The 23891-nt window shown below is 39.2% G+C and overlaps 1 protein-coding gene and 1 long non-coding RNA gene across 2 annotated transcripts; one reads left to right on the plus strand and one right to left on the minus strand.

The window, feature by feature from the left end:
* The first annotated feature begins 10535 nt into the window (after positions 1 to 10535).
* LOC118766491 lies at positions 10536 to 14390 on the plus strand. Its single transcript, XR_005002428.1, has 3 exons — positions 10536 to 10546; positions 10902 to 10907; positions 14142 to 14390. It is a non-coding gene; the product is annotated as an uncharacterized LOC118766491 (long non-coding RNA).
* Positions 14391 to 14990: 600 nt separating this feature from the next.
* On the minus strand, positions 14991 to 21742 carry LOC118766490 (guanylate cyclase 2G-like). Its single transcript, XM_036509872.1, has 3 exons — positions 21663 to 21742; positions 19822 to 19913; positions 14991 to 15245 (listed from the first exon to the last, which is right to left on the minus strand). The coding sequence occupies exons 1-3, from the start codon at positions 21727 to 21729 to the stop codon at positions 15174 to 15176; spliced, it is 231 nt and encodes a 76-aa protein (XP_036365765.1). The 5' UTR covers positions 21730 to 21742; the 3' UTR covers positions 14991 to 15173.
* Positions 21743 to 23891: the final 2149 nt, after the last annotated feature.

Consider the following 23891-nt stretch of genomic DNA (forward strand, 5'->3'; position numbering starts at 1 on the left):
AAGTTCATCATCATCATCATCATCGTTTAACATCCGTTTTCTGTGCTAGCACAGGTTGGACGGTTCGACCGGGGTCTGGGAAGCCAGGGGCTGCACCAGGCTCCAGTCTGATCTGGCAGTGTTTCTACAGCTGGATGCCCTTCCTAACGCCAACCACTCTGCGAGTGTAGTGGGTGCTTTTTACGTGCCACCGGCACAGGTGCCAGGGGAATCTGGCATCAGCCATGATCGGTTGGAGCTTTTAACGTGCCACCGGCACGGAAGTCAGTCAAGGCAGCGCTGGCATCGGCCACGTTCAGATGGTGCTTTTTATGTGCCACCGGCACAGGTATCACAACTACAGAAGTTACGAAGATATAAACACACCAACACTAGTTGTCACATGATGGTGGAGGACAAATGCAAACACAGACACACACAAACATACATATTAGGGACCTCTTTCAGTTTCTGTCCACCAAAGCCACTCACAAGGTTTTGCTCAGCCCAAGGCTGTAGTAGAAGACACCCATCTACGTTGCCATACAGTGGTACTGAACCTGGAACCATGTGGTTGGTAATCAAACTTCTTACCACACAGCCACTCCTGCACCTTTATTTATTTTAATTTTGGTTTTTGTCTACCTAGGACTATATTATCTAATGTGTCCTTTTCTTTTTCTTTATTTTTTTTCAAGGTGGTTGAATTAGGCAAATATATTTCTAAGGCATTGTTTCACAGTTGGATGTCATTCCTGTCACTAACCTGTTTTAATAACAAATATTTATTTACAAATATTTTAATAACAAATAAATAAAAGGTGTAATTTGAATGATGTTCAACAGCTGTTATTTCTAGCAAGTCGAGCAACCATGCAGAGGTATACTTGTTTAGCTTTATTAATAGAAGTTATCAGTATTTCTGGCCTGCTCGCTCAGTCAGCAGGGTGGCGTCATTTGAAGGCTAAAACAATGTGAAGCGCATTGTGACCAGTGATGTGTGGCAACATCTGATAGCCTGGTCGGTCACAGTGATCAGCATTTCAGTAATCTACCTGTACCCCTCTTACAGGTCCTACACTGTTCTACGCTTCGCTGACCCCCATTTTCCACCCCCACCCCCCACCATGTTTAAAAAATGATAGATAAATATGAAATATGTAATTCATAAGTTATAAAATATTTCTATTGATTTTTATATATATATATATTTTTTATATTTATTTAATGGTCAATTAGTTTAAATACACAAACACAGGAAGACAGACATTAAATGATGATGATGATGATGATGATGTCACATGCATATGTTGATACACGTACAAACATACATTAATACATGCACACACACACACACACACACACACACATACACTGAGACACATGCAAACATACAATTGATAGACATACATAGTTACATACAGTGATCTTCATACTTACACAGTGCACACCACACACACACTCACACACACACACACACACACACACACACACACACACACACACACACACACATACACTGAGACACATGCAAACATACAATTGATAGACATACATAGTTACATACAGTGATCTTCATACTTACACAGTGCACACACACACTCACACACACTCACACACACACACACACACACACACACACACACACACACAACACATACACTGAGACACATGCAAACATACAATTGATAGACATACATAGTTACATACAGTGATCTTCATACTTACACAGTGCACACACACACACACACACACACTCACACACACACTCACACACACACACACACACACACACACACACACATGTGAATATGAGCAAGCTGTTTGTGCACCTGTTTGTTTCTATTGTGCCAAAAATTGAAACCACTCCTCCTCCTCCCCTCCACCACCACTACCACCACCTCCTCCTCCTCCTCCTCACTTGGTCTTGTTTGCTCTGGTCGATTCTTAGAGAGCAGACAGAGCAGTCTGTTGTCACAGAAGTCTCTTTCCAACAGATTATATGCTTTGATAATTGGATTTAATTATCACGGGAGACATTCAACATCTTAGTACCAATCTCGAAATCCTTAGCTGTCCCCAGCAGAGCAGTTTTTTTTTTTGGGGGGGGGGGGCTTGCTCTACTCTCATGTCAATTCCGACTTCTTTGACATATTTCTCAAACTTGGCTGTTAGTGCTCCGAGCACCCCTACAACTACAGAAATGACCGACACTCTCCTCATAGTCTAGATTCCTGCCAATTTTGTCTCTTAGTACTATGTACTTTTCAATCTTTTCTAGTTCTTTGTCACTTATGCATGCATCCCCAGGTATTACAATATCTATAATCTTGGTTTCCTTTCTTCCGTTATCTACCACAACAATGTCTGGTCTCCGAGCATTAATTAGGAAGTCACAGTGGATCATAAAATCCCACAATATCTTATATTAATTTTTCTCGGTGATTCCTTCTGGTTCATGTTCGTATCATTTCCGTGCTTTGTCCAAGCTGTACTTTTTACATAATCTCTATTATTATTATTATTATTACTATTATTATTATTATTATTATTATTGAGGCAGAATTGTCAGTGTTTCAGACAAAATGCCTCTAAGCATTTTGTCTGTCTTTTGCATTCCGAGTTCAAATTCTACTGAGGTTAATTTTGCCTTTCATTCTTCCTGGGTCAATTAAAAAAGTACCAGTTGAATAATCGACTTACCCCTCCTCAAAATTGCTGGTCTTGTTCCAAAATTTGAAATCATCATCATCATTATTATTATCATTAAGCTAGCAGAATCGTTAGCCAGCTGGACAAGATGCATAGTGGCATTTTGTCTCTCTTGCATTCCGAGTTCAAATTCCACTGAGGTTGACTTTGCCTTTTACCCTTTCAGGGTTGATGAAATAAATACCAGTTGTGCACTGGGGTCCTTGATATTGATTTACCCTGTCCCTTGAAATTGCTGGCCTTGTACCAACACTGTGAAACCATTATTGGCAAGCTGGCAGAATCATTAGTATGCTGACCAAAATGCTTAGCACCATCTAAGTTCTAAGTTCAAATTCTGCCAAGGTCGACTTTGCCTTTCATCCTTTTGGGAGTGCGGTGGGTTTGATTAAATAAGTACCAGTTGCGCAGTGGGGTTAATGTAATTGACTTATCCCCTCCCTTGAAATATATGTGTTTGTGCCAAAATTTGAAATCATTATTATTATTATTATCATTATTACTTTTATTATACTGCTGAGGTCAACTTTGCCTTTTGTCCTTTTGGAGTTGATAAAATAAGTACCAGTTGAGCACTGGGGGTCAATGTAATTGACTTAAACATCCCTTGAAATTGCCGGCCTTGTGCCAAAATTTGAACCCATTATTATTATTATTATTATTATTAAGGCAGAATTGCTAGCATGCCAGGCAAAATACGTAGCAGTATTTCATCTGTCCTCACGTTTTGAGTTCAAATGCCATTGGGGTTGACTGCCTTTCATTCCTTTTGGGGGGGTTGATAAATTAAATACCAGTTATGCACTGGGGTCAGTGTAATCAACTAGTCCCCTCCCCCAAAATGTCAGGCCTTGTGCCTATAATAGAAAGAATTATTATTATTATTATTATTATTATTATTATTATTATTATTTTTATTACTACTATTATTATTAATATTATTATTATTATTATTGTCACTCCCTTGTCTTTGGACTTATTTCAACCATATTCCATTTTATACTCTCACCTCCGGTGCCTTCGTCTTCCAGGATAAGGAATGCAAAAAAAAAATAAATGAACAAAAACATTTATTTTTGAAATATGGAAATTTAAGAACGAGTGAGAAGCATGAATTATCTCTTCCTGCCAATAAAAGACATTTTAGTTTTTTCTTTAATATTTACAATAAGGTGAAAATGTTGAAGTTTACCGGGCATGCTGTTGATTACTGACATAGTTTTGTTTTCTATAAATTCTCTCACATATGTAAATATTATGTTCAAAAGGTTATGAAACAGCTGTAATCATATGGAAGTCATTTCAGAAACAAAATCTATCTTCACTTCTCACATGTCCTGACTTTATGCTTTATTTACTCCTCACTGATAATTTACTGCTCAAATTTTCTGGATTTTCTGTTACATAGACACATTATATTACACTGCATTATAATTGATTACTATGTAAACTGATAGCCTATTCCAAATGAAGAGCTTACTGTGATAGTCACAGTGAATCCATATTATATATATATATATATATATGGTTTATTGAGTGTAGCTCTATGGATAAACTTACATCTGTTTAAACTGTTCATAGATTCTGTTGAAATGGATTAAAGTTGTTTGTCTGACTAACACTAGTAAACTATATCTCCATTCTACTTATTGTACTGAATGCATAGTTGAATATTGATTGGCCTAACAAGCCTTTTGACTGGTAACCCATCTCTCTCACTCTCTCCCACTCTCTCTCTCTCTCTCTCTCTCTCACACATACCGTATATACTGGCATATTGGATAGAATTTGAACTTCAAAAATATCATCCCCAAACTAAGGGTTATCTTATATACCCCGTATAAAATCTGAACCTTAACTTCCTGTGGTTTAGAGAAACCCCAATGTCAATGGAGGACAGTATAAAGCATTCGCATGAATCCTATGGTTCTACAGCACAGTATTTTCTACTGATGCATGTATGTTTGGGAGGCTGGATTAATAGTAAGATTATATTAAAATAACTGCACAGTAAACTTAGTGGACTATTTGCAACAGTTGACAATCAGAAAATGTAAACAATCAGCCCAGACCTCAGGGTCTGTTCTGTTTATACTGCTTCATTAGAGCACTCTCTCATACAGTGCTCATCCAGCCAAGGGCTTTCAGGACAAGTGTAGATTATAGTAGCAAACCTATGTACTGGTACCTTCTGTGACTGGCCAGTTCGTGTCAGTCAGACCAATAACAATAAACCGGGCATGGCTGTGTGGTTAGGGAGCTTGCTTCCCAACTACATGGTTTCGGGTTCAGTCCCACTGCGTGGCACTTTGGGTAGGTGTCTTCCACTATAGCCCCGAGCCAACCAGAGCTTTGTGATTGAATTCGGTAGGTGGAAGTTACTGCCGTGTGTGTATGTGTGCGTATAGCTGCTCGGTGCCTCTCCGAAAGAGAGAGAGGGTTACAGTTATTGGATACTATTAAACATTTACAGAAAGAGTTTCTTGAAAAGGCTCAAGTTGTGAGTCTTTCGTAAGCTGCAGTACTCTCACTGGGTGAACACTAATTTCCAGCAACTGTAAAACTGTAAAACTCACGGCTCCAAGTGATAAATGAAGGAAATATGAAGCTGGTTTTAAGCTGAAAGTGGTGGCATAGGCCAAGTCCCACAACAACCGTGCTGCTGGTGTAACTAAGAAGATGGTAAGAGTTTGGAGATTAAAGGAAGACTAATCCAGAAGTATGCCCCGGACAAAATGTGCAATGAGAAGAGGCATTTCACTCTGGTCAATTCTTGAGAAGCATGTAGCATACGTGGTTCATGAGCAGTGTCAAAACGGCTACGTTGTTTCAAGACCAATAGTCTTCTGAAGCAAGACAAAATTTACATATTAAAGCAAATACTAGCAGTGTACTATATAACAGCATTTCTAATATATTACGATATAATATTATACATACCATATGTAAATCTGTAAATCCATTTAAAGTAAATGATGCTATTATGGTATACTTGACACCATGTTCTTGTAAAATAACTGATGCCTAAGTTATATCACAACAGTAGTAGTTACACCAGCCACATACATTTGATGTGTATTATAGTAGGTAATTTACAATATTCGGTCACTTTTTGAAAAGAACTGGATAAATTTTAAACAACCAAGACTGTAAAATTATTGCATACAAAGTTTACTGATTGAAACATTGTTAATATGCTATTGAAATACAAGAAAAACAGAGGCTTAAGGGGCCACCGGGGAAGCTACAACTCACATGGCTCCTTTAGCTGTGAACCTCACACCTTCGGTGCTTAAGCTATTTTCCACGAAAACTTGGGGTAGTCTTATTCAACAAGTATAGCTCAAAAATTTAAATGGAAATCCTGGGGACCATCCTGTACATCCAGTTGTATTATATGCTGGCATATATGGTTTATGTATATATCCTATATCTATCTGCTTACTAAATCCCTTGGGCAGAGTTTCTCAACCTTGTTTTGTTCCACATTCCACTTCAATAATCCAAGAAAAGAAAGTGCATCCCATGGACAAAGTTTATAACACAAACACATGGCGTATGTTCAGAAGAAGCTTTAATTAAAATTTTTTTGCAGATTTTATTCACTTGTTATGTCCTTGCACCCTTTTCTGAACTCCCCCACTCCAGTGGTGGTACTTGCAGCTGACTTTGAGAAACAATGCCCTAGGGTTATATATAAATCATACTTTATTAGGAGAAATTCTCAAGATAACAAGATAACAAAAATTTAGTTTCCCCCAGCAAAAATCTCATATTTCCAATTTTTTATGTATACAAGATCTGAAAATGTTCACATACATATTTACACACACACACACACACACATACACGCATGTGTGCGCACACATATACATACACGCATGTACACACACATACACACACACATGTGCGCACACCCCCACACACACACACACAAATTCTCTCCTTCTTCTCTGCATGCAAACACTTGTACATGGACACACATATAAACATATACAATTGTATATCATGAAACCTATCCAGATTTTATTGTATAATTTTAAAATAAAGTGTTACTGAGTTTATCAGTTATTGCTATGGTCCTTTACAATCTACTGCCAAGCACATGAACAGTGTAACCATCAATTTGTCCTGATGATCAGGCTGAGATGGTCTTGATATATTTCTAGACTAATGGATCTAAGAATGTTATTGTTTTATTGTTCCAAAACATTCATAAGGGACAAATAAAGAAATATTAAAAAAAATCTTTAATAAAAAAATTAAACTTTATTCTTGTTGTGTTTTTAATAATACACATAATATATATGCATAGGTGTTATCAAAAAGTTCCAGGACTAGTTCCGTAGCATGCCAAAAGATGGCAGCACATGTTTGCATGTGCAGTGAGAATTAGTAGTAATCTCCATGAGACAGCGTGCCAAGTGACATTGTTATGTTTACTTTGCAAGTTGTGAAATTTGTGTTTTTGTGATCATGTGTTTGCTGTAAGTCTGCGATTTTGTCATGGACAGGAACAAAGATCCAATGTGAAATTTGTGTTAAACTTAGGAAGTCTGCTACAGAGACATTGAGCATGCTTCAGCAAGCTTACGGCATCTAGGCAGTGGGTCGTATGCAATGTTTTGAATGCCATTTAAATTGGTAGACAGAAGCTGAAAGAAGCCCGTTGTATATATGTATATATACATATATATATGTATGCGTGTGTGTGTGTGTGTGTGTATGTTTGCATGTCTGTGTTTGTCCCCCCAACATCGCTTGACAACCGATGCTGGTGTGTTTACATCCCCGTAACTTAGCGGTTCGGCAAAAGAGGCCGACAGAATAAGTACTAGGCTTACAAAGAATAAGTCCTGGGGTCGATTTGCTCGACTAAAGCCGGTGCTCCAGCATGACCACAGTCAAATGACAGAAACAAGTAAAAGAGTAAAATGACAGATCTATTGGACTTTCAAAAAGTTCATATTGTTGGTGCTCGTATGGCACTACCAAGCCTGATTCAAACTAATAATGGGGAAAATTATTCTTTGAACAATGATGTTTTTAGTTCACCCTGAAAAGATTGTACAAATTATGCATAATTCCTTTCATATAAATATGCAGCAATTTGCAAGTGATACAATTGAAACATGTGTCGGACAATTATTATGAATAGGCCAAGCAGAAAGTCTTGAATGTTCAAATTCTTCAGTTTCCTTATTATCAGTAATATGATTTCCCACTCTAAGCAGCCAGGAAATAAACCATAATATTGGATGGCAGTTTTTAGGAAATATGCCTTAAAACGGACCAATGACACTTTACAAAGAGTAATGCGTTATCTGCCTGGATAGTTATATATCTCCTCTTACTATATATATATATATATATATATATATCTGGCACCTGTGTCGGTGGCACATAAAAAACACCATCCGAGCGTGGCCGACTGCCAGCCTCGTCTGGCACCTGTGTCGGTGGCACATAAAAAACACCATCCGAGCGTGGCCGTTTGCCAGCCTCGTCTGGCACCTGTGTCGGTGGCACATAAAATCACCCACTACACTCTCGGAGTGGTTGGCGTTAGGAAGGGCATCCAGCTGTAGAAACACTGCCAGATCTGACTGGACTGGTGCAGCTTTCGGGCTCCCCAGACCCCAGTTGAACCGTCCAACCCATGCTAGCATGGAAAGCGGACGTTAAATGATGATGATGATGATGATGATGATGATATAGAGAGAGAGAGAGAGAGCACGAAGGAAGGAAGGATAGACAGAGACAGATAGATACCATTCAGCATGCTCTGGTAGATTCATGCACACATTTACTATAACTTGACCTAGTATCGGTGGAATTTTCCAAAAGTCACCGCATACTAGCTTATTTCTCTTTGTGTGTGTGTGTGTGTGTTTGTGTGAGTGTGTATGATGTTAAGTTAGACTTGGCCTAGTCTAAAAATGGTCAATTCTTATCTATCTATCTATCTATCTATCTGTCAGTCAGTCAGTCAGTCTGTCTGTCTGTCTGTCTGTCTCTCTGTCTGTCTGTCTGTCTGTCTGTCTATTAATCTATCTATCTATCTATCTATCTATTATTTCTCTCTCTCTCTATCTATCTATCTATCTATTAATCTATCTATCTATTTATCAGTCTGTCTGTCTGTCTGTCTGTCTATCTATCTATCTATCTATCTATCTATCTATCTATTAATCTATCTATCTATCTATCTATCTACCATTCTATCTATTTCTCTCTCTCTCTATCTATCTATCTATTAATCTATCTATCTATCTATCAGTCTGTCTGTCTGTCTGTCTATCTATCTATCTATCTATCTATCTATCTATCTATCTATCTATCTATCTATCTATCTATTTCTTTCTTTCTCTCTCTCTCTCTCTCTCTCTCTCTATCTGTCTGTCTGTCTGTCTGTCTGTCAGGGTATATAAAGTAACTGAAAACTGATCATAAATAAATACAATCGTGTGCCATTCCCAACATGTTATATAATTAGATAATAGCCATACGAAAAAGTAGGTCGACTAAGTTACGCATTCAAATTCAATTCAGTGGGTGGACAAGCAATAACCAACTCTCTTGAGTTCGTAGTTATTGTTGCTGTTGTTATTGCTAAATAGCTAGCTGGTAAATATCGAAGTCAAACAAAAAAGGGGAAAAAACCTTTGCTATATTTATTCTGGTTATTTTCATTGTGAGTTCAAATCCTGCAGAGGCTGACTTTGCCTCTCATCATTTTGTTATCGATGGAATCTTTTCAGTTTGGATGCACCTGTGGAAATTTCAAAGTTTAGTGAAAATTTTAAAATTTGGAGTATTGGTGTAATTTTTCACACTGAATCTCAGGAGATATTTCACTTTTTCCAGAAAATTTCTTTTTGGAAAGTTACAGAGGTTTAAAGTTTGATCATTTTTACCCAGGCAGAAATCAGGATTTGGAAGCTGTCATTTTGTGTGTAACAGCAAGTATTGTCAATCATAAACTAACGAAATATTGGTGCCATACAATCCCTTGAAGCTTTTATATTTTTTGGAATTTTCAGAAAATTATTGCATATTTGTAAGGAGTGGCTGTGTGGTAAGTAGCTTGCTTACAAACTACATGTTTCTGGGTTCAGTCCCACTGCATGACACCTTGAGCAAGTGTCTTCTACTATAGCCTCGAGCCAACAAAGCCTTGTGAGTAGATTTGGTAGACGGAAACTGAAAGAGCCTGTTGTATATATGTGTATATAATATATATATGTATGTATGTATGTATATGTATATATTATATATATATATATATATATATATATTATATATGTGTGTGTGTGTTGTGTGTGTTGTGTGTGTGTGTGTGTATATGTTTGTGTGTCTGTGTTTTCCCCCCCCAACAACGCTTGACAACCGATGCTTGGTGTGTTTACATCCCATAACTTAAGCGGTTCGCAAAAGAGACCGATAGATTAAGTACTAGGCTTACAAAGAATAAGTCCTGGGGTCGATTTGCTCGACTAAAGGCGGTGCTCCAGCATGGCCACAGTCAAATGACTGAAACATGTAAAAAAGAGTACATACAGAAATTCATACGCTTGTGCAAAAACCAAAACACAAAAAAATCTGGGTGTGTGAGATTTAAGGCCTATTTAGCTGTTATTTTTAGCACATCTCATGACCACCTCTATGAGTAGAACATATTTGTCAATGCATGCTATCTCGCAGACAAAAGAGTTCTCATAAAAATAAAGAACCAGGAGTGGCTGTGTGGTAAGTAGTTTGCTAACCAACCACACGGTTGCGGGTTCAGTCCCACTGCGTGGCATCTTGGGCAAGTGTCTCCTGCTATAGTCCCGGGCCGACCAATGCCTTGTGAGTGGATTTGGTAGACGGAAACTGAAAGAAGCCTGTCGTATATATATATATATATATATATGTATATGTATATGTGTGTGTGTTTGTGTGTCTGTGTTTGTCCCCCTAGCATTGCTTGACAACCGATGCCGGTGTGTTTACGTCCCCGTCACTTAGCGGTTCGGCAAAAAGAGACCGATAGAATAAGTACTAAAAGGTGGTGCTCCAGCATGGCCGCAGTCAAATGACTGAAACAAGTAAAAGAGTAAAAGAGTAAACAATCAAATTATGGATTTGTTAGTATCAACTAACCGGCCCCAACTCTCGAAATTTCTGGCCTTGAGCTGAAATTAGAAACCACAATTGTTGTTTTTTAGCCACTGGTCAATTACACAGTGTAACATGATTTTTGTCCTTGAGTAGTAACTGTTATTTCCTATTTGTGGAGGCGTAATGGCCCAGTGGTTAGGGCAGCGGACTCGCGGTTATAGGATCGCGGTTTCGATTCCCAGACCGGGCGTTGTGAGTGTTTATTGAGCGAAAACACCTAAAGCTCCACGAGGCTCCGGTAGGGGATGGTGGTGATCCCTGCTGTACTCTTTCACCACAACTTTCTCTCACTCTAACTTCCTGTTTCTGTTGTACCTGTATTTCAAAGGGCCGGCCTTGTCACTCTCTGTGTCACGCTGAATATCCCCGAGAACTACGTTAAGGGTACACGTGTCTGTGGAGTGCTCAGCCACTTACACGTTAATTTAACGAGCAGGCTGTTTCGTTGATTCGGATCAACCGGAACCCTCGTCGTCGTAGCCGACGGAGTGTTTCCATCCATTTCCTATTTGTTTACCTCAGTATGAAAAATGGCTTATATTTTTTTCAAAATTTACTTTTGTTACATTTACTTGAACCCCAAAGAATTCATGTCAACACGTAACTATGATGTTCCCCAACTACTCCTGTTCATGATCAGAGAAGCTCTCTCCTTGTTTCTTTCTGTGTTCTTTTCTGTGGAAGAGCGTAGGTTCGAAACGTTAAAGACTTTTTCACTTCCCGAGCGTTATACTAATACATCTGTTTGTTGTCTACACCACCTGTCCTCGTCTTTTGTTTTTTTTTTTTTGTGAATTCTCCCCACATATATTGACAGTGACTAACGAACATGCTCAAGTGGTTAAGGTCAAGCAACTGACAAGCAAATCTATGGTACTGTTCAGAATATTTGCTATAACAATATTTAAGCTTTAGCAACTCAGCACCGAATCTGTCTGAAATGGATTAGAAAATAGGTCGGTTTCAAAACGTAGATGTCAAGGTTATAAAAGCAAAATGTTTGAAGGGAATAGTAGTCATTTCCTTTGATTTCTAAATAGAAGCAAACGAGAAATAACACTGATCAAAGTGAAAAATATAAAGTATAATGTTACTCAGTGTAATGGACCAGAAATATAGAAACAAAAGATTGCACAGATATAACTGTCAGAGGACCAGTTTAATGGCTGATGAAATGGTAGTTTTCTTTAGGACAATTTTAAATATGGAATAATTTTTAATATAAAATAAGTACAATAGATCTCAGATATTTTAAGGTATTTTCTTTGGTAAAAAAATTTTTTCTCAGTAACTGGTATAATGTTTGTATCATTGCTGAAGTGAAATAACAGAAATGAGAATTTAACAGAGCAATTTATAAGGAGTAATTTTGGTAACTCTGTTAGTTCAAAACTGCTTGACCTAAAAGGTTTCTAGAAATGGTCTGTAGTTCCTATCATTATTAACACCCAGTGTAAGGCAGTGAGATGGCAGAATCGTTAGCATGCTGGATGAAATGCTCAGCGGTATTTTGCCTGTCACTACATTCTGATTTCTAATTCCATCGTGTCTGACTTTGCCTTTTATCCTTTCGAGGTCGATAAATTTAAGTACCAGTGAAACACTGGGGTTGAGGAAATCGACTAGTGTCCTCCTCACAAATTTGCTTGCTTCTTGCCACATAGTCATCAATACAAGTCGGGTCCTCTATCTGAATAATCTAAAACTGTTTGCCAAAAACGATAAAGACTTAGAAGAGCTCCTGAATATTGGCAAAGAATTCAGCTCTGATAAAGTTATGAAATTCGGACTTGATAAATGTGCAAAGGCTACTTTCAAGGCAGAAGACATAGAACTTGATACTACCACAGCTATTCGAAACCTAGACCAATCCGAAGTATATAAATACCTAGGAACCAATGAAGGTGATGGTATCGAGCACTCTAAAATGAAAGAGAAAATCCGCAAGGAATGCTACCGAAGGGTAAGAATGGTCCTAAACTCAGAATTAAATGCTGCAAACAGAATCAATGCGATCAATTCTCTGGCCATATCAGTAACCACATATAGCTTCGGCATCATTAGGTGGAGTCTCACTGACATGCAGAATATGGATAGAAAGATCCGTAAAATCTTTACAAGGTATCAAATGCACCATCCAAAATCAGATATAGACAAGATTTATCTCCCAAGAAAAATAGATGGAAGAGGCTTGATACAGCTTTAACAGTCCTTCAAATCAGCAATAATAGGCCTGCCTTGAAACGTACCTTAATACAACAAGTGATGTGCTCTTACGAACGGCACTGAAGCATGAAGATTCCAAGCAAGCTATAGTCATGAAGCTAAGTCAGAAATTTAGAAAGTCTCTTGGGCTACAAGTTAATAATAGAAATGGCCAAAGACACCCAAGTACTGACAGACCTATCATTACTTCTCCTGATTTAAAAATTAACAATCAGAAAGACCAAAGAGTTTCGAATAGTGACAGACCTATCATTGATGCAAAAAAAACATCAAATAAAAAGCACAGAAGCTTTGCATGAATAATATCGATGAAAACTAGCAAGGTAAACTCCTGCATGTAAAATATCCCAACCAACTGTCTAAGCCAGATATTGATCAAAATCTAACACACCAACGGCTACAAGGTACAGGCCTAAAGGGCAAAAGCAGAAGGTTTTGTTTTTGCAGTGCAAGATCAGAGCTTACATATCAGAAACTACCCTGCAAACGTTCTTAAAGACGTGCTAAATTTGTGGAAAAATTCAGAGACAATTGATCATGTTGTTCCTAGCTGCCCAATCCTCACTATAAAGGAATACTTCATAAGACATGACAGACTAAGATAGTATATCCACTGGAATGCTTGTAAATACCACAAAATTAAATCCCATGATAAGTGGTACAGGCACCATCCACAGGATGTAGTAAACGGTGAAGGCGTCACCATCCTTTGGAACTTCCCAAAACAAAGACATTGACTATGTAGTGGTTAAGTGTGTATGTAAACAAATACGTAAACCGATCCATAATTGAAAAGTATTTATTTACAGGACTTGATTCGTTAGAGGTACACTCCATACAAAATGTTGGCAACTGCTACAAGTTGCTAGAAATACCGAGTATATTCGTGGAAGTCATAGGAATGAATATGTTTGTGTGTGTGCGTGTGTGCGTGGTTCATTTGAGAGTAGTCTATCGTGGCACTTCAAACATTTCTCTCGGTCTCTGCGGTCTGCCAAAACCTTGGGTCGTATCGTAGATCTTTTCTCGTCTGTCTGCCTCGCTTTCTTGATTCACTACAGTATTTATAATAAACGTGGCAGCTAGAAAGACAGACATACTGCAGAAGAGTTTGTACCTAAATAGGTTAGCCCCTGCCCAGTTGAACTTCGCCTGACATGCTGAGGTCGCAGGTCAAAGGGAGATGATCAATCAATTTTTGACAGGACAAAGAAAACCTTTTTTTGCGCCTGTTGATCATTGTGATTTGGACGACCGAGAATTCTTGGATTCAGTTTCGAATCTAGGCTTGGAGAAGGAAGTATTAATTCTTACAACTCCAATCGACCAGGCATTGTGATCAAGGATTACAACAGAGGAACTTGCCTGTTAATAGATATGTCTGTTCCACAGGATCAAAATGTTTCAAGAATGGAATACGGAAAGCTTTCTCAATCTAAAGATCTGCAAATTGAAATCACAAAAATGTGGAAGCTTAGTACTACGATAATACCAGTAGCAATTGGTGCGTTGGAAATGATAAAGAAGGGAGCTGAGAAGTATATTAAGCAACTCCCTGGTAGCTCCAATCTCCGTGAACTATAAAAGATAACCTTGGTGGGTACAGCACATATACTACGGAAAACATTCTCCATCTAAAATGGAATAAATGTGGCGATAATTTTAGCATGCACAGCAAAACAAAAGTGCCCTTGCTGTTCTTGGCCTCCGGAGGATGCCCGGTACTAAGGCAGCTGAAATAAAGTTATAATGAAAGGAAGCCACAAATGATAATAATAATAATAATGGTTTAATTTTTTTTTGCTTTCTTGTATTGTTTAATAATAACATGTTTCTGGTATAATTATATTGTTAAGATAAATATGATTTTATTACAATATGCGATATCATTTATTAAAATTTAAGGCAATACAATAATACATTGTTTATATATTTATGGTAAATGTGATAAAGTAGTTAGTATTGAATGTCACGTGCGTTCAGTTCAGCCGATTCTGTTTCCTCTTAAGTTTAAGTGTCATCAGTTACATTAAGAACGGTAAGATACAAAACAGCATTAGAATTGAAACCGTTCTCTCTCTCTCTGTTTTCTCTCAGAATTCTGGCAATGGTTTGTTGTATCCAAGTTTACCTTTAAGCCAGTATGTCTTCTGGCATCCTTTACCCTATGGAATTGAAAAAAAAGAAGAAAAAGAAAAGAGTAAACATTGCTTATCAGAGCATGTATGAGCATGTATTAGACGTGTGTGTGTGAGAGTGTGCGTGTGAATAGAAATTGACGCCAACAACACTTCACTCTGAAGATGAGACTATGAAGATTCAAGAAACGTTAGTGATAGATCCAAAATATTTATTCTTTTATACAAAGTGCAAGAAACTCATACGAAAATGTGAAAAAAGCCTTGATAAAAAAACAACAACCAAGAACACAGTCGTGCTTTTAATGCACAACACCGTCTTCATCGTTGTCGCCATCGTCGTCGTTTTACGTCCACTTTCTATGCTGGCATGCATTGGACTGGTTGTTACGATCCGATAGAGTTTTTATGTGGCGATACTGTCATCTTAGAGAAACCAGGGACCACATTTTACTAATTTGTCCCATTTTTGACTTGGTTTTTACGACTGGATGTCCTTCCTAGCACCGCCACTTAACAGAATATATTGGGTGTATTTTATCGTGGCACCAGCATTAGGGAGGTCGCCTTGTCTCCCGGCAAGATTAAAGAGTCTTTTTACTGCCTTACGTTGTCATCGTGCATTCAAGGTATCACTCCTTAGAGACTGAATAGTAGAGAGAGTAGGGAGTGAGAGGAAGAGAGTGAGAGAGAGAAGAGAGAGAGAGAGAGAGGGAGAGAGATATGATAGGAACAATAGGATCAGACAAAAAACGCATGTAAGTATGAGAGGGTTGTAGAGAAGGGTGTAATGGTTGAGAAACAGTGATGGTAGCTACATGTTTAGTGGTGAGGGAGATTGAGGAGAAACAAAGCACGAATGGCGTGATGAGGGAAGGGGGGGAACGAATGAAGTAGAGGCAGGACAATAGAATGAAGAGAGAGAGAGAGAGAGGGAGAGAGAGAGGGAGAGAGGGAGAGAGAGAGTATTTCTTTATTCACCATAAGGTTGAGAAAAAGAGGGGACAAAACTAACGTCGGGGTCAGGGTATCGAATGAGACGAAACGTGAATAAACAAACAATTAAAATATATACAATTAAATGGGAATGAGTGAATAACAAAAAATGAAGCGGAGGACGCGGTTGACCCCACAAACCACAGACTCACACTGAAGACTTTGCCTTCTCCTTTTTTTACATTCTCGATTAAACAGGTTCTTTCACTCGCAACATATTTGCTATAGACTTCGAGCTGGTAGACACGTTAACGCAGCGGGCGAAATGCTTAGCGGTATTTCGTCTGTTGTTACGTTCTGGGTCCAAATTCCGCCGAGGTCGACTTGCCTTTCATCCTTTCGGGGTCGATAAATAAAGTACCAGTTACGCACTGGGGTCGATGTAATCGACTTAATCCCTTTGTCTCTCCTTGTTTGTCCCCTCTATGTTTAGCCCCTTGTGGGCAATAAAGAAATATATAGACTTCCATCTTTTACGAAAGTGGTGGATAGCAATAAAGATGATTGTCCGTAAAAGAGATATAGAGAAATAGAGATGATGGGAGAGGGAAAAGAGAGAGAGAGAGCGAGAGCGAGAGAGTGAGAGAGAGTGAGAGAGTAATGGACAAGCAACAGTGATGGCTAATGGTAAAAGTAAGAGATAATGATGAATGAGTGTCAGATGTGAATGACCAGAGGAAGGGAGAGGAAGTGATGACTGGCAGTATGGTGATGATGGTTGTAGGTAATATTAAGAACAGACACGTCCGACGTCATCACTCTTTATTCAATTGTCATGAGAGGAGTGAGAAGAAGAGTGACGAGTGAGGAAGTTGGGTGGGTGGGGATAGAATGATGGTAGAACTAATGTCATATCTCGTTATACAGGCTGCATTGCACAGTAACTAGGAGATAGGATGAGTGATATATTTCTTTATTGCCCACAAGGGGCTAAACATAGAGAGGACAAACAAGGACAGACAAAGGGATTAAGTCGATTACATCGATTCCAGTGCAAAACTGGTACTTTTTATTTATCGACCCCGAAAGGATGAAAGGCAAAGTCGTCCTTGGCGGAATTTGAACTCAGAACGTAACGACAGACGAAATACCGCTAAGCAGAAGGTAACGAAGGGAAAGGTGCAGTAAGGGGAGGCTTTATAGTAGTGTTTCCCAAATATTTTCGGGTTGCCGCTCCTTTGGCATCCAGGCCACATTCCTTGCGCCCCCCCACTCACCACCACAAACATAGACCATTTTCTGCAACAAATTCAAAACAACTGTATTTCACAAACAAAATTTACCCTAAATAACCCACTATTTTGTTTTTTCTTAACATCCGTTGACCCCTTTTCGCCACCCCATTATCACCCCACTTTTCTTCGGCGTCCCCTGGATCTTTCCACGCCCCCACCCCCACCCCCGAGAACAGTACCGCCCACTTTGGAAACCACTGCTTTACTGGAACATAATTAGCGAAAGACGCAAATACAGGATACATTATATATCCCAGAATTCATCATTATGACAGTTTTTGACGTTCGTTCTGCTATGTTTGCACTTACTTGTCTCTAATCATCGTGGTCTTCTGTGCTCTGAATGAAGTCCAGCATATCAAGATCAGTCTTAACTATTTTGTATTAGGTCTTTCAAGGGCTCTCGTTTCAACAGGATCCATTCGTTTTGGGCGTTCGATACTTCTTTATACAACTTACATTCCCCGTATGTTTCAAATGCGTACACCGGGGCTTTCTTCTCTCTTGCGCACTACACTTGATCCCTCTTATATCCAGAGTTTCCTTCAGTTATTTTGCGCCCGTCGTTCGTACACACCAACATTACATAATCAAAGAAGCATTCCATTCCATTTCTTTGTAGTCTTCGCAATTCTCTCTATTCAAGGCTCACATCTCGCAACCATGCAACATCAAACTTCGTACACATGCATCACACAATCTGCTCTTCATTCTGGTAGAGAAACTCTTTGCAGTCAATAATAATTGCTTCTTGATCTTTCTCAGTCGCGTTCTTTCTTTGGCTATTGTTTTCGGACATAATCCATTGCTAATTAATTAGGTTACATAGGTAATAAACGCTATCAACTACTTCTTGGGAACAATGAAAGGGAATATATTTTTGATTGGTCTGTTAAAATTGTTGATGAAAAATAAGGATTAAAACAAATGGGAAAAAAAAATGAATGAATTTATCTGAGCATATAATCAAAGCTGATTTCACGTGAGGTCCTACCCGAAGTCATTCGTTTCCGTTCCACAAACGACTGATTTTCCATACTTAAAATTTGTTTCAAATACCCTTCAGTCAAGTAACTTCTCTGTTGATCAATTAACCATTGATAATAACCCATATAAAGTTACTTGGTTGCATGTGGATTGGTGACTAAGGATGAGGAAACGAAAAGCAGGCCATGGCTGAAAGTAATACACAGAGTTGGAGGATTGTGAGCAAAGCAAAGGTGGGAACAAAGCAAGAGAGAGAGAGAGAGAGAGAGAGAGAGAGAGAGAGAGAGAGAGAGAGAGAGAGAGAGAGAGAGAGAGAGAGAGAAGGAGAGAGGAGAGAGAGAGGGGAAGACTGTGAGAGAAGGGTATACAGTAAAACAAGGTAGCTAAGAAGCAGTTGGAGAAGGAGGGGAAGAGGAGAAGAAATTTTGGCACAAGGCCAGCAATTTCGGGGGAAGTCGATTACATCGACCCCACCCAGTGCCTATTTTATCGAGGAAAGGCAAAGTCGACCTCGGCGGAATTTGAACTCAAAACGTAAAGATGGGCGATATGCTGCTAAGCATTTTGCCCGGAGTGCTAACGACTCTGCCAGCTTGTCGCCCTGCCTTACCTAGCAATATTGAAGATGTTTTCCGCTTAATTGCATTCCACACCAATGTAAACCCATGCTCATCACACACACACACTCTTTCTCTCTCTATCTCTCTCTCCCCTCTTACTCCAAAGCTGTCACGCCCTAGATGTGCCGCAGGGTCAAAGGGTGAAAGTTACGAGACGTTACATGTCTACTCACGACTACATAGGTAAGCAACTCAGAATAATTAACGAGGTACAGCGTAAGAAGCAGTTGCTTCTCGGCCACATGGTTCTGGGTTCATTCCTACTGTGTTCCACTTTGGACAAGTGTCTTCTACTACAGTCTCAGGCCGACCAAGGCTTTGCTAGTGGATTTGGTAGACGGAAACTGAAAGAAGCCCGTCATATATAAAACACGTCACATACACACACATATATATAGATATGTGTGTGTCTGTGTTTGTCTTCTACCACCGCCCGCTTGACAGCTGGTGTTGGTGTGTTTACGTCCCCATAACTTAGCGGGTCGGCAAAACACACCGATAAACTAAGTACCAGGTTTGGAAAAGAAAACTAAGTACTGTGGTAGATTCGTTCGACTAAAAGTCCTTCAAGGCGGTGCCCCAGCATGGCTGCAGTCTAATGACTGAAATAAGTAAAAGATGAAAAAAAAAGAGGCATACTCGTTCGTGAGTGATTGCAGGCACTGAAGTGTTATTTCATCAACAGAAAATATAATAACCCTACAACCAATCGTATCCCAGTACAAAGAACCGCTTAGGGTACAAAATATGATCAATTCTACTCACCTTAATATCTGTCTCACCGCGTAAACTGATAATGTAGCCGGTGGCAGTGCGGAGACAGTCGCATGATGTTTGACTTAACTGGATTCTTAAAGCTGAGAATGAAAAATTTCGAAACGATCGTTGGATAAGTGATAAAAGAAATCATAGGAACTAATTTGGGGTAATAAAGAACTATAGGCCCGTTGATGTGACACGAGCCTCAAATCTATCGTTTGTAGGATGGCTGTTTTATCGATTAAGCCACAGAGCTTCTGTCAGCCCATTTCCTCCATTTTTTAAAAATTTGCTTCGATTTAACTGTTGGAGGCCAACATCTGCAGGAAAGACACGAGTAGGGAGGAGAGTCCAGAGAGCCGATGTTCTGGGGTGGGGATAATGGTTAGGGGTAGGAAAAGTGGCTGAATGGGCGGAGGGTTAGACACACCAAGAGTGACGAAAGATGGAAAGACGAGAAGCTCGGGGTACCTGAGTGATGAAAGTTCGAGACCAACCAGAGAAGAGGTCATTACAGCAAGTAAAGTAAGAGAGAAAAAAATTCTTCGCTTCTCATGGGGGGTGAGGGGGCGGGGAAGCAAGAACCCCCCGGGTTGGTGAAGTGGTGGCGGCTGTGAGCAATAGAAATAAATAGCAGTTAGCTGGCTATATTTGATAGAATTAAGATGGTTTTTAACATTTTTAAAACTTGTTCAATATCATGGCGGTAAATGAAGAATTATATGGAGGAAAACGTATATTCTATTTTGTCTAATAAAGAAGGATGCCAGGCGTAGGAGTGGCTGTGTGGTAAGTAGCTTATTTACCAGCCACATGGTTCCGGGTTCAGTCCCACTGCGTGGCACCTTGGGCAAGTGTCTTCTACTATAGCCTCGGGCCGACCAAAGCCTTGTGAGTGGATTTGGTAGACGGAAACTGAAATAAGCCCGTCATATATATGTATATATATATATATATATATATATAAATATATATATATATATATATATATATTTTTATATATATATAATATATTATATATATATAATATATATATATATGTATATGCGTGGTGTGTTTGTGTCCCCTAGCATTGCTTGACAACCGATGCTAGTGTGTTTATGTCCCCGTTACTTAGCGGTTCGGCAAAAGAGACCGATAGAATAAGTACTGGGCTTACAAAAGAATAAGTCCCGGGGTCGAGTTGCTCGATTAAAAAAGGCGGTCCTCCAGCATGGCCGCAGTCAAATGACTGAAACAAGTAAAAGAGTAAAAGGGTATATGTGTGTATGTGATAAAACACGTCTTAAAATGCTGGTTGAAGGTGGTGGGCCGTTATGGTTTGTCAGTTTGAGAACATCTGGTTTGATTTATTATTTCTACTATAGGCTCAGGGCCAACGTCTGGTCTAATTTATAAACTAAAGGAAGACTCGAACATTTGCCATCGCCTTTAAATACAATCATGTTTCATTAGAGAGAGCGTATTAAAAGTAAATATACAAATCATCGCTTCAGATCTTGCTATATACAGTGCAAATAATATATTTTTTTATCGGTTGGCGGATCTCAGCACTGATCAGAAAAACAGTTTCATTCGCCGAAATTATAAACAAAGCCATGAGTATGTTTAGGCTCAAAGGGTCTGGGTACTTCTGACTGACAAGACCCAACAGGTCGAAACATCACCATTGCACCAATGAACAGAGTGTGTTATGAACACATTGTCCTCGTAAAAGGAAGTTCTCTTGGGACATACTCAACAGCGATTAGCATATCTGCGTTTAAATCTGTCGGAACGTATAGACAATAAATGTACAAGTCATCGATTCAAATATTTCTTAGTTAAACTTTTTTCTTCCTACTCACGTTCACCAGTTGATTCCATCCGAGAAGCCATGTTGACTGTGTCTCCAAAAAGACAATATCGGGGCATCGCTGTTCCTACCACACCTTGAATGACAGAAAAGAAATGGTAAACATATCTTCGCTTGTCGGCTATAAGGTACGTACATACTTGCACACGTAATACTTGCACACGTACACACACACACACACACACACGTTCACGGACATATACTTAGACACACAAACACATATTTATATTTTTGTGTGTGTATATGACTATATGTATATATATTTTTTTTCAGGATTAAATAAAAAGACAACAATCGGAAAATATGACATACCTGTGTGTGTGTATATATATATATATATATGTAAAATTAAAAACGCGTAGTAAATAAACATACGAACATATACTAAATACACAATCGATCGGAAATTCACCAAATCCTCTTCGGTTATCGGCCAGAGGGTCGCGCGCAATTTCGGCCATTATCGATAATATTGCTTCCACTCTGGAGGCACCGGCAAGAAACTTGCCGGGAATGGGACCATCCTGTAAAGGATGAAAGGCAAAGTCGACTTTGGCGGAATTTGCACCCAGAACGTAAAATCAGACAAAAGGCTGCTGAGCATTTCGCCCGGTGTGTTAACGATTCAGCCAGAATACGCAATATATATTGAAAGCATGAAGGCGGCAAGCTGGCAGAAACGTTAGCACGCCGGGCGAAATGTTTAGCGGTGTTTCGTCTACCGCTACGTTCTGAGTTCAAATTCCGCCGAGGTCGACTTTGCCTTTTATTCTTTTATCAATTAAATAAGCACCAGTTACGCTCTGAGGTCGATATAATTGACTTAATCCGTTTGTCTGTTTTTGTTTGTCCCCTCTGTGTGAAGCCCCTTGTGGTTAGTAAAGAAATAAGAAACATTAACACGCCGAGTGAAATGTTTAACGGTTTTCGTCTGTCCTTATGTTCTGAGTTCAAATTCCACCGTGGTCGACTTTGCCTTTCATCCTTTCGGGGTCGATAAATTAAGTACCAGTTGCATGCTGGGTCGATCTAATCGACTGGCCCCCTTCCCCCAAATTTCGGGCCTTGTATCTAGAGTAGAAAAGAATATATATTGAAAACATGATTCCAATTTAATCATTTTATATAAAGCATTTTTTCCGTATCTAAGTATCAGACCCTTGTAGCTTGTGTCGAACAATAAAGTTTCCAAATTCGTTCTTCATCAACGATTCTAGACTATCTCAGCCTCATTTTCAGGATGAGGAGTGATTGTTTTGCTTTTCTTTTTCGTTTCTTGTTATAGAGAGCGGCTCATGTTTATGCATATTTCATAATCAAAAGTTTGTTCATGTAGATTTCACAGCCAGAATTTGACAAAATTCCTGTTTGATGTGTCACATGTCCATAGTTTCTTGTGAAAAGTGATTATAGGAACCCTGTGATCAATTTGGTTGTGCTAGATGTAGTAGTGATGATGATAATGATGGCGATGATGGTGGTGGTGGTGGCAGTGGTGGTGGCGGCGATGGTAGTGGTAGTGGTGGTGTGTTAGTAATTCAACTCGTGATCGTTAGTTGATTTTGGTTAGCTGCAGTCGAGTTGACCCGATTAACAGAAGCCTTGTGTCTATCATCTACGACTGTACAACAGCGTCAGTAGCATCACCAACCCGCTATCCACCACCACCGCCGCCGCGGCGACGGTGGATGTTATGTTGTATGCGTTGAAGTATGGCTGGAATTTCTTTAGCTCGATTTGGCGCAGTATCTGTGTGGCCGGAACTACCGTATGGTTTATGAGACGGACTATTTAGCGATGGAATTGTTACATGACGGCGCTTGTATATAATTTGCCCATTCTTTTTCAAGACATGGAGATGAATTTTACACAACAGCTTGAGAAGGATCGAGTTCTAATTTCTTGATATGCGTTGGTAAATCGGCAAAAGTACGAAACATGGCAGAACTGATGTGATAATTCAAATCATCAGATTAACGGGAAATCCTCTCCTCCTCTTCCTCATCGTAGCTATCGTCATAGTCGTTGTTATCTCCATCATGTTGTTGTTGATGTCTTCTTCTTCTTCTTCTTCTTCTTCTTCTTCTTCTTCTTCTTCTTCTTCTTCTTCTTCTTCTTCTTCTTCTTCTTCTTCTTCTTCCAATCAGGACTCACGCCATTAGCTGAACCCGGAAGAGCAAGTATTATACCATACAGTCACGCCTGCGCTATCTTATTCTAA

Source organism: Octopus sinensis, linkage group LG16, assembly GCF_006345805.1.
Source record: "Octopus sinensis linkage group LG16, ASM634580v1, whole genome shotgun sequence".
Taxonomy (NCBI): domain Eukaryota; kingdom Metazoa; phylum Mollusca; class Cephalopoda; order Octopoda; family Octopodidae; genus Octopus; species Octopus sinensis.

Bases quoted from the DNA above. Each gene is read 5' to 3' on its own strand.
- LOC118766490 (XM_036509872.1), bottom strand. From the start codon at position 21,729: ATGCCCCGATATTGTCTTTTTGGAGACACAGTCAACATGGCTTCTCGG. The intron at 19,914-21,662 runs GTGAGTAGGAAG...TTTCATTCTCAG, and splicing joins GATGGAATCAACTGGTGAAC to CTTTAAGAATCCAGTTAAGT. The intron at 15,246-19,821 runs GTGAGTAGAATT...TCAATTCCATAG, and splicing joins GCGGTGAGACAGATATTAAG to GGTAAAGGATGCCAGAAGAC.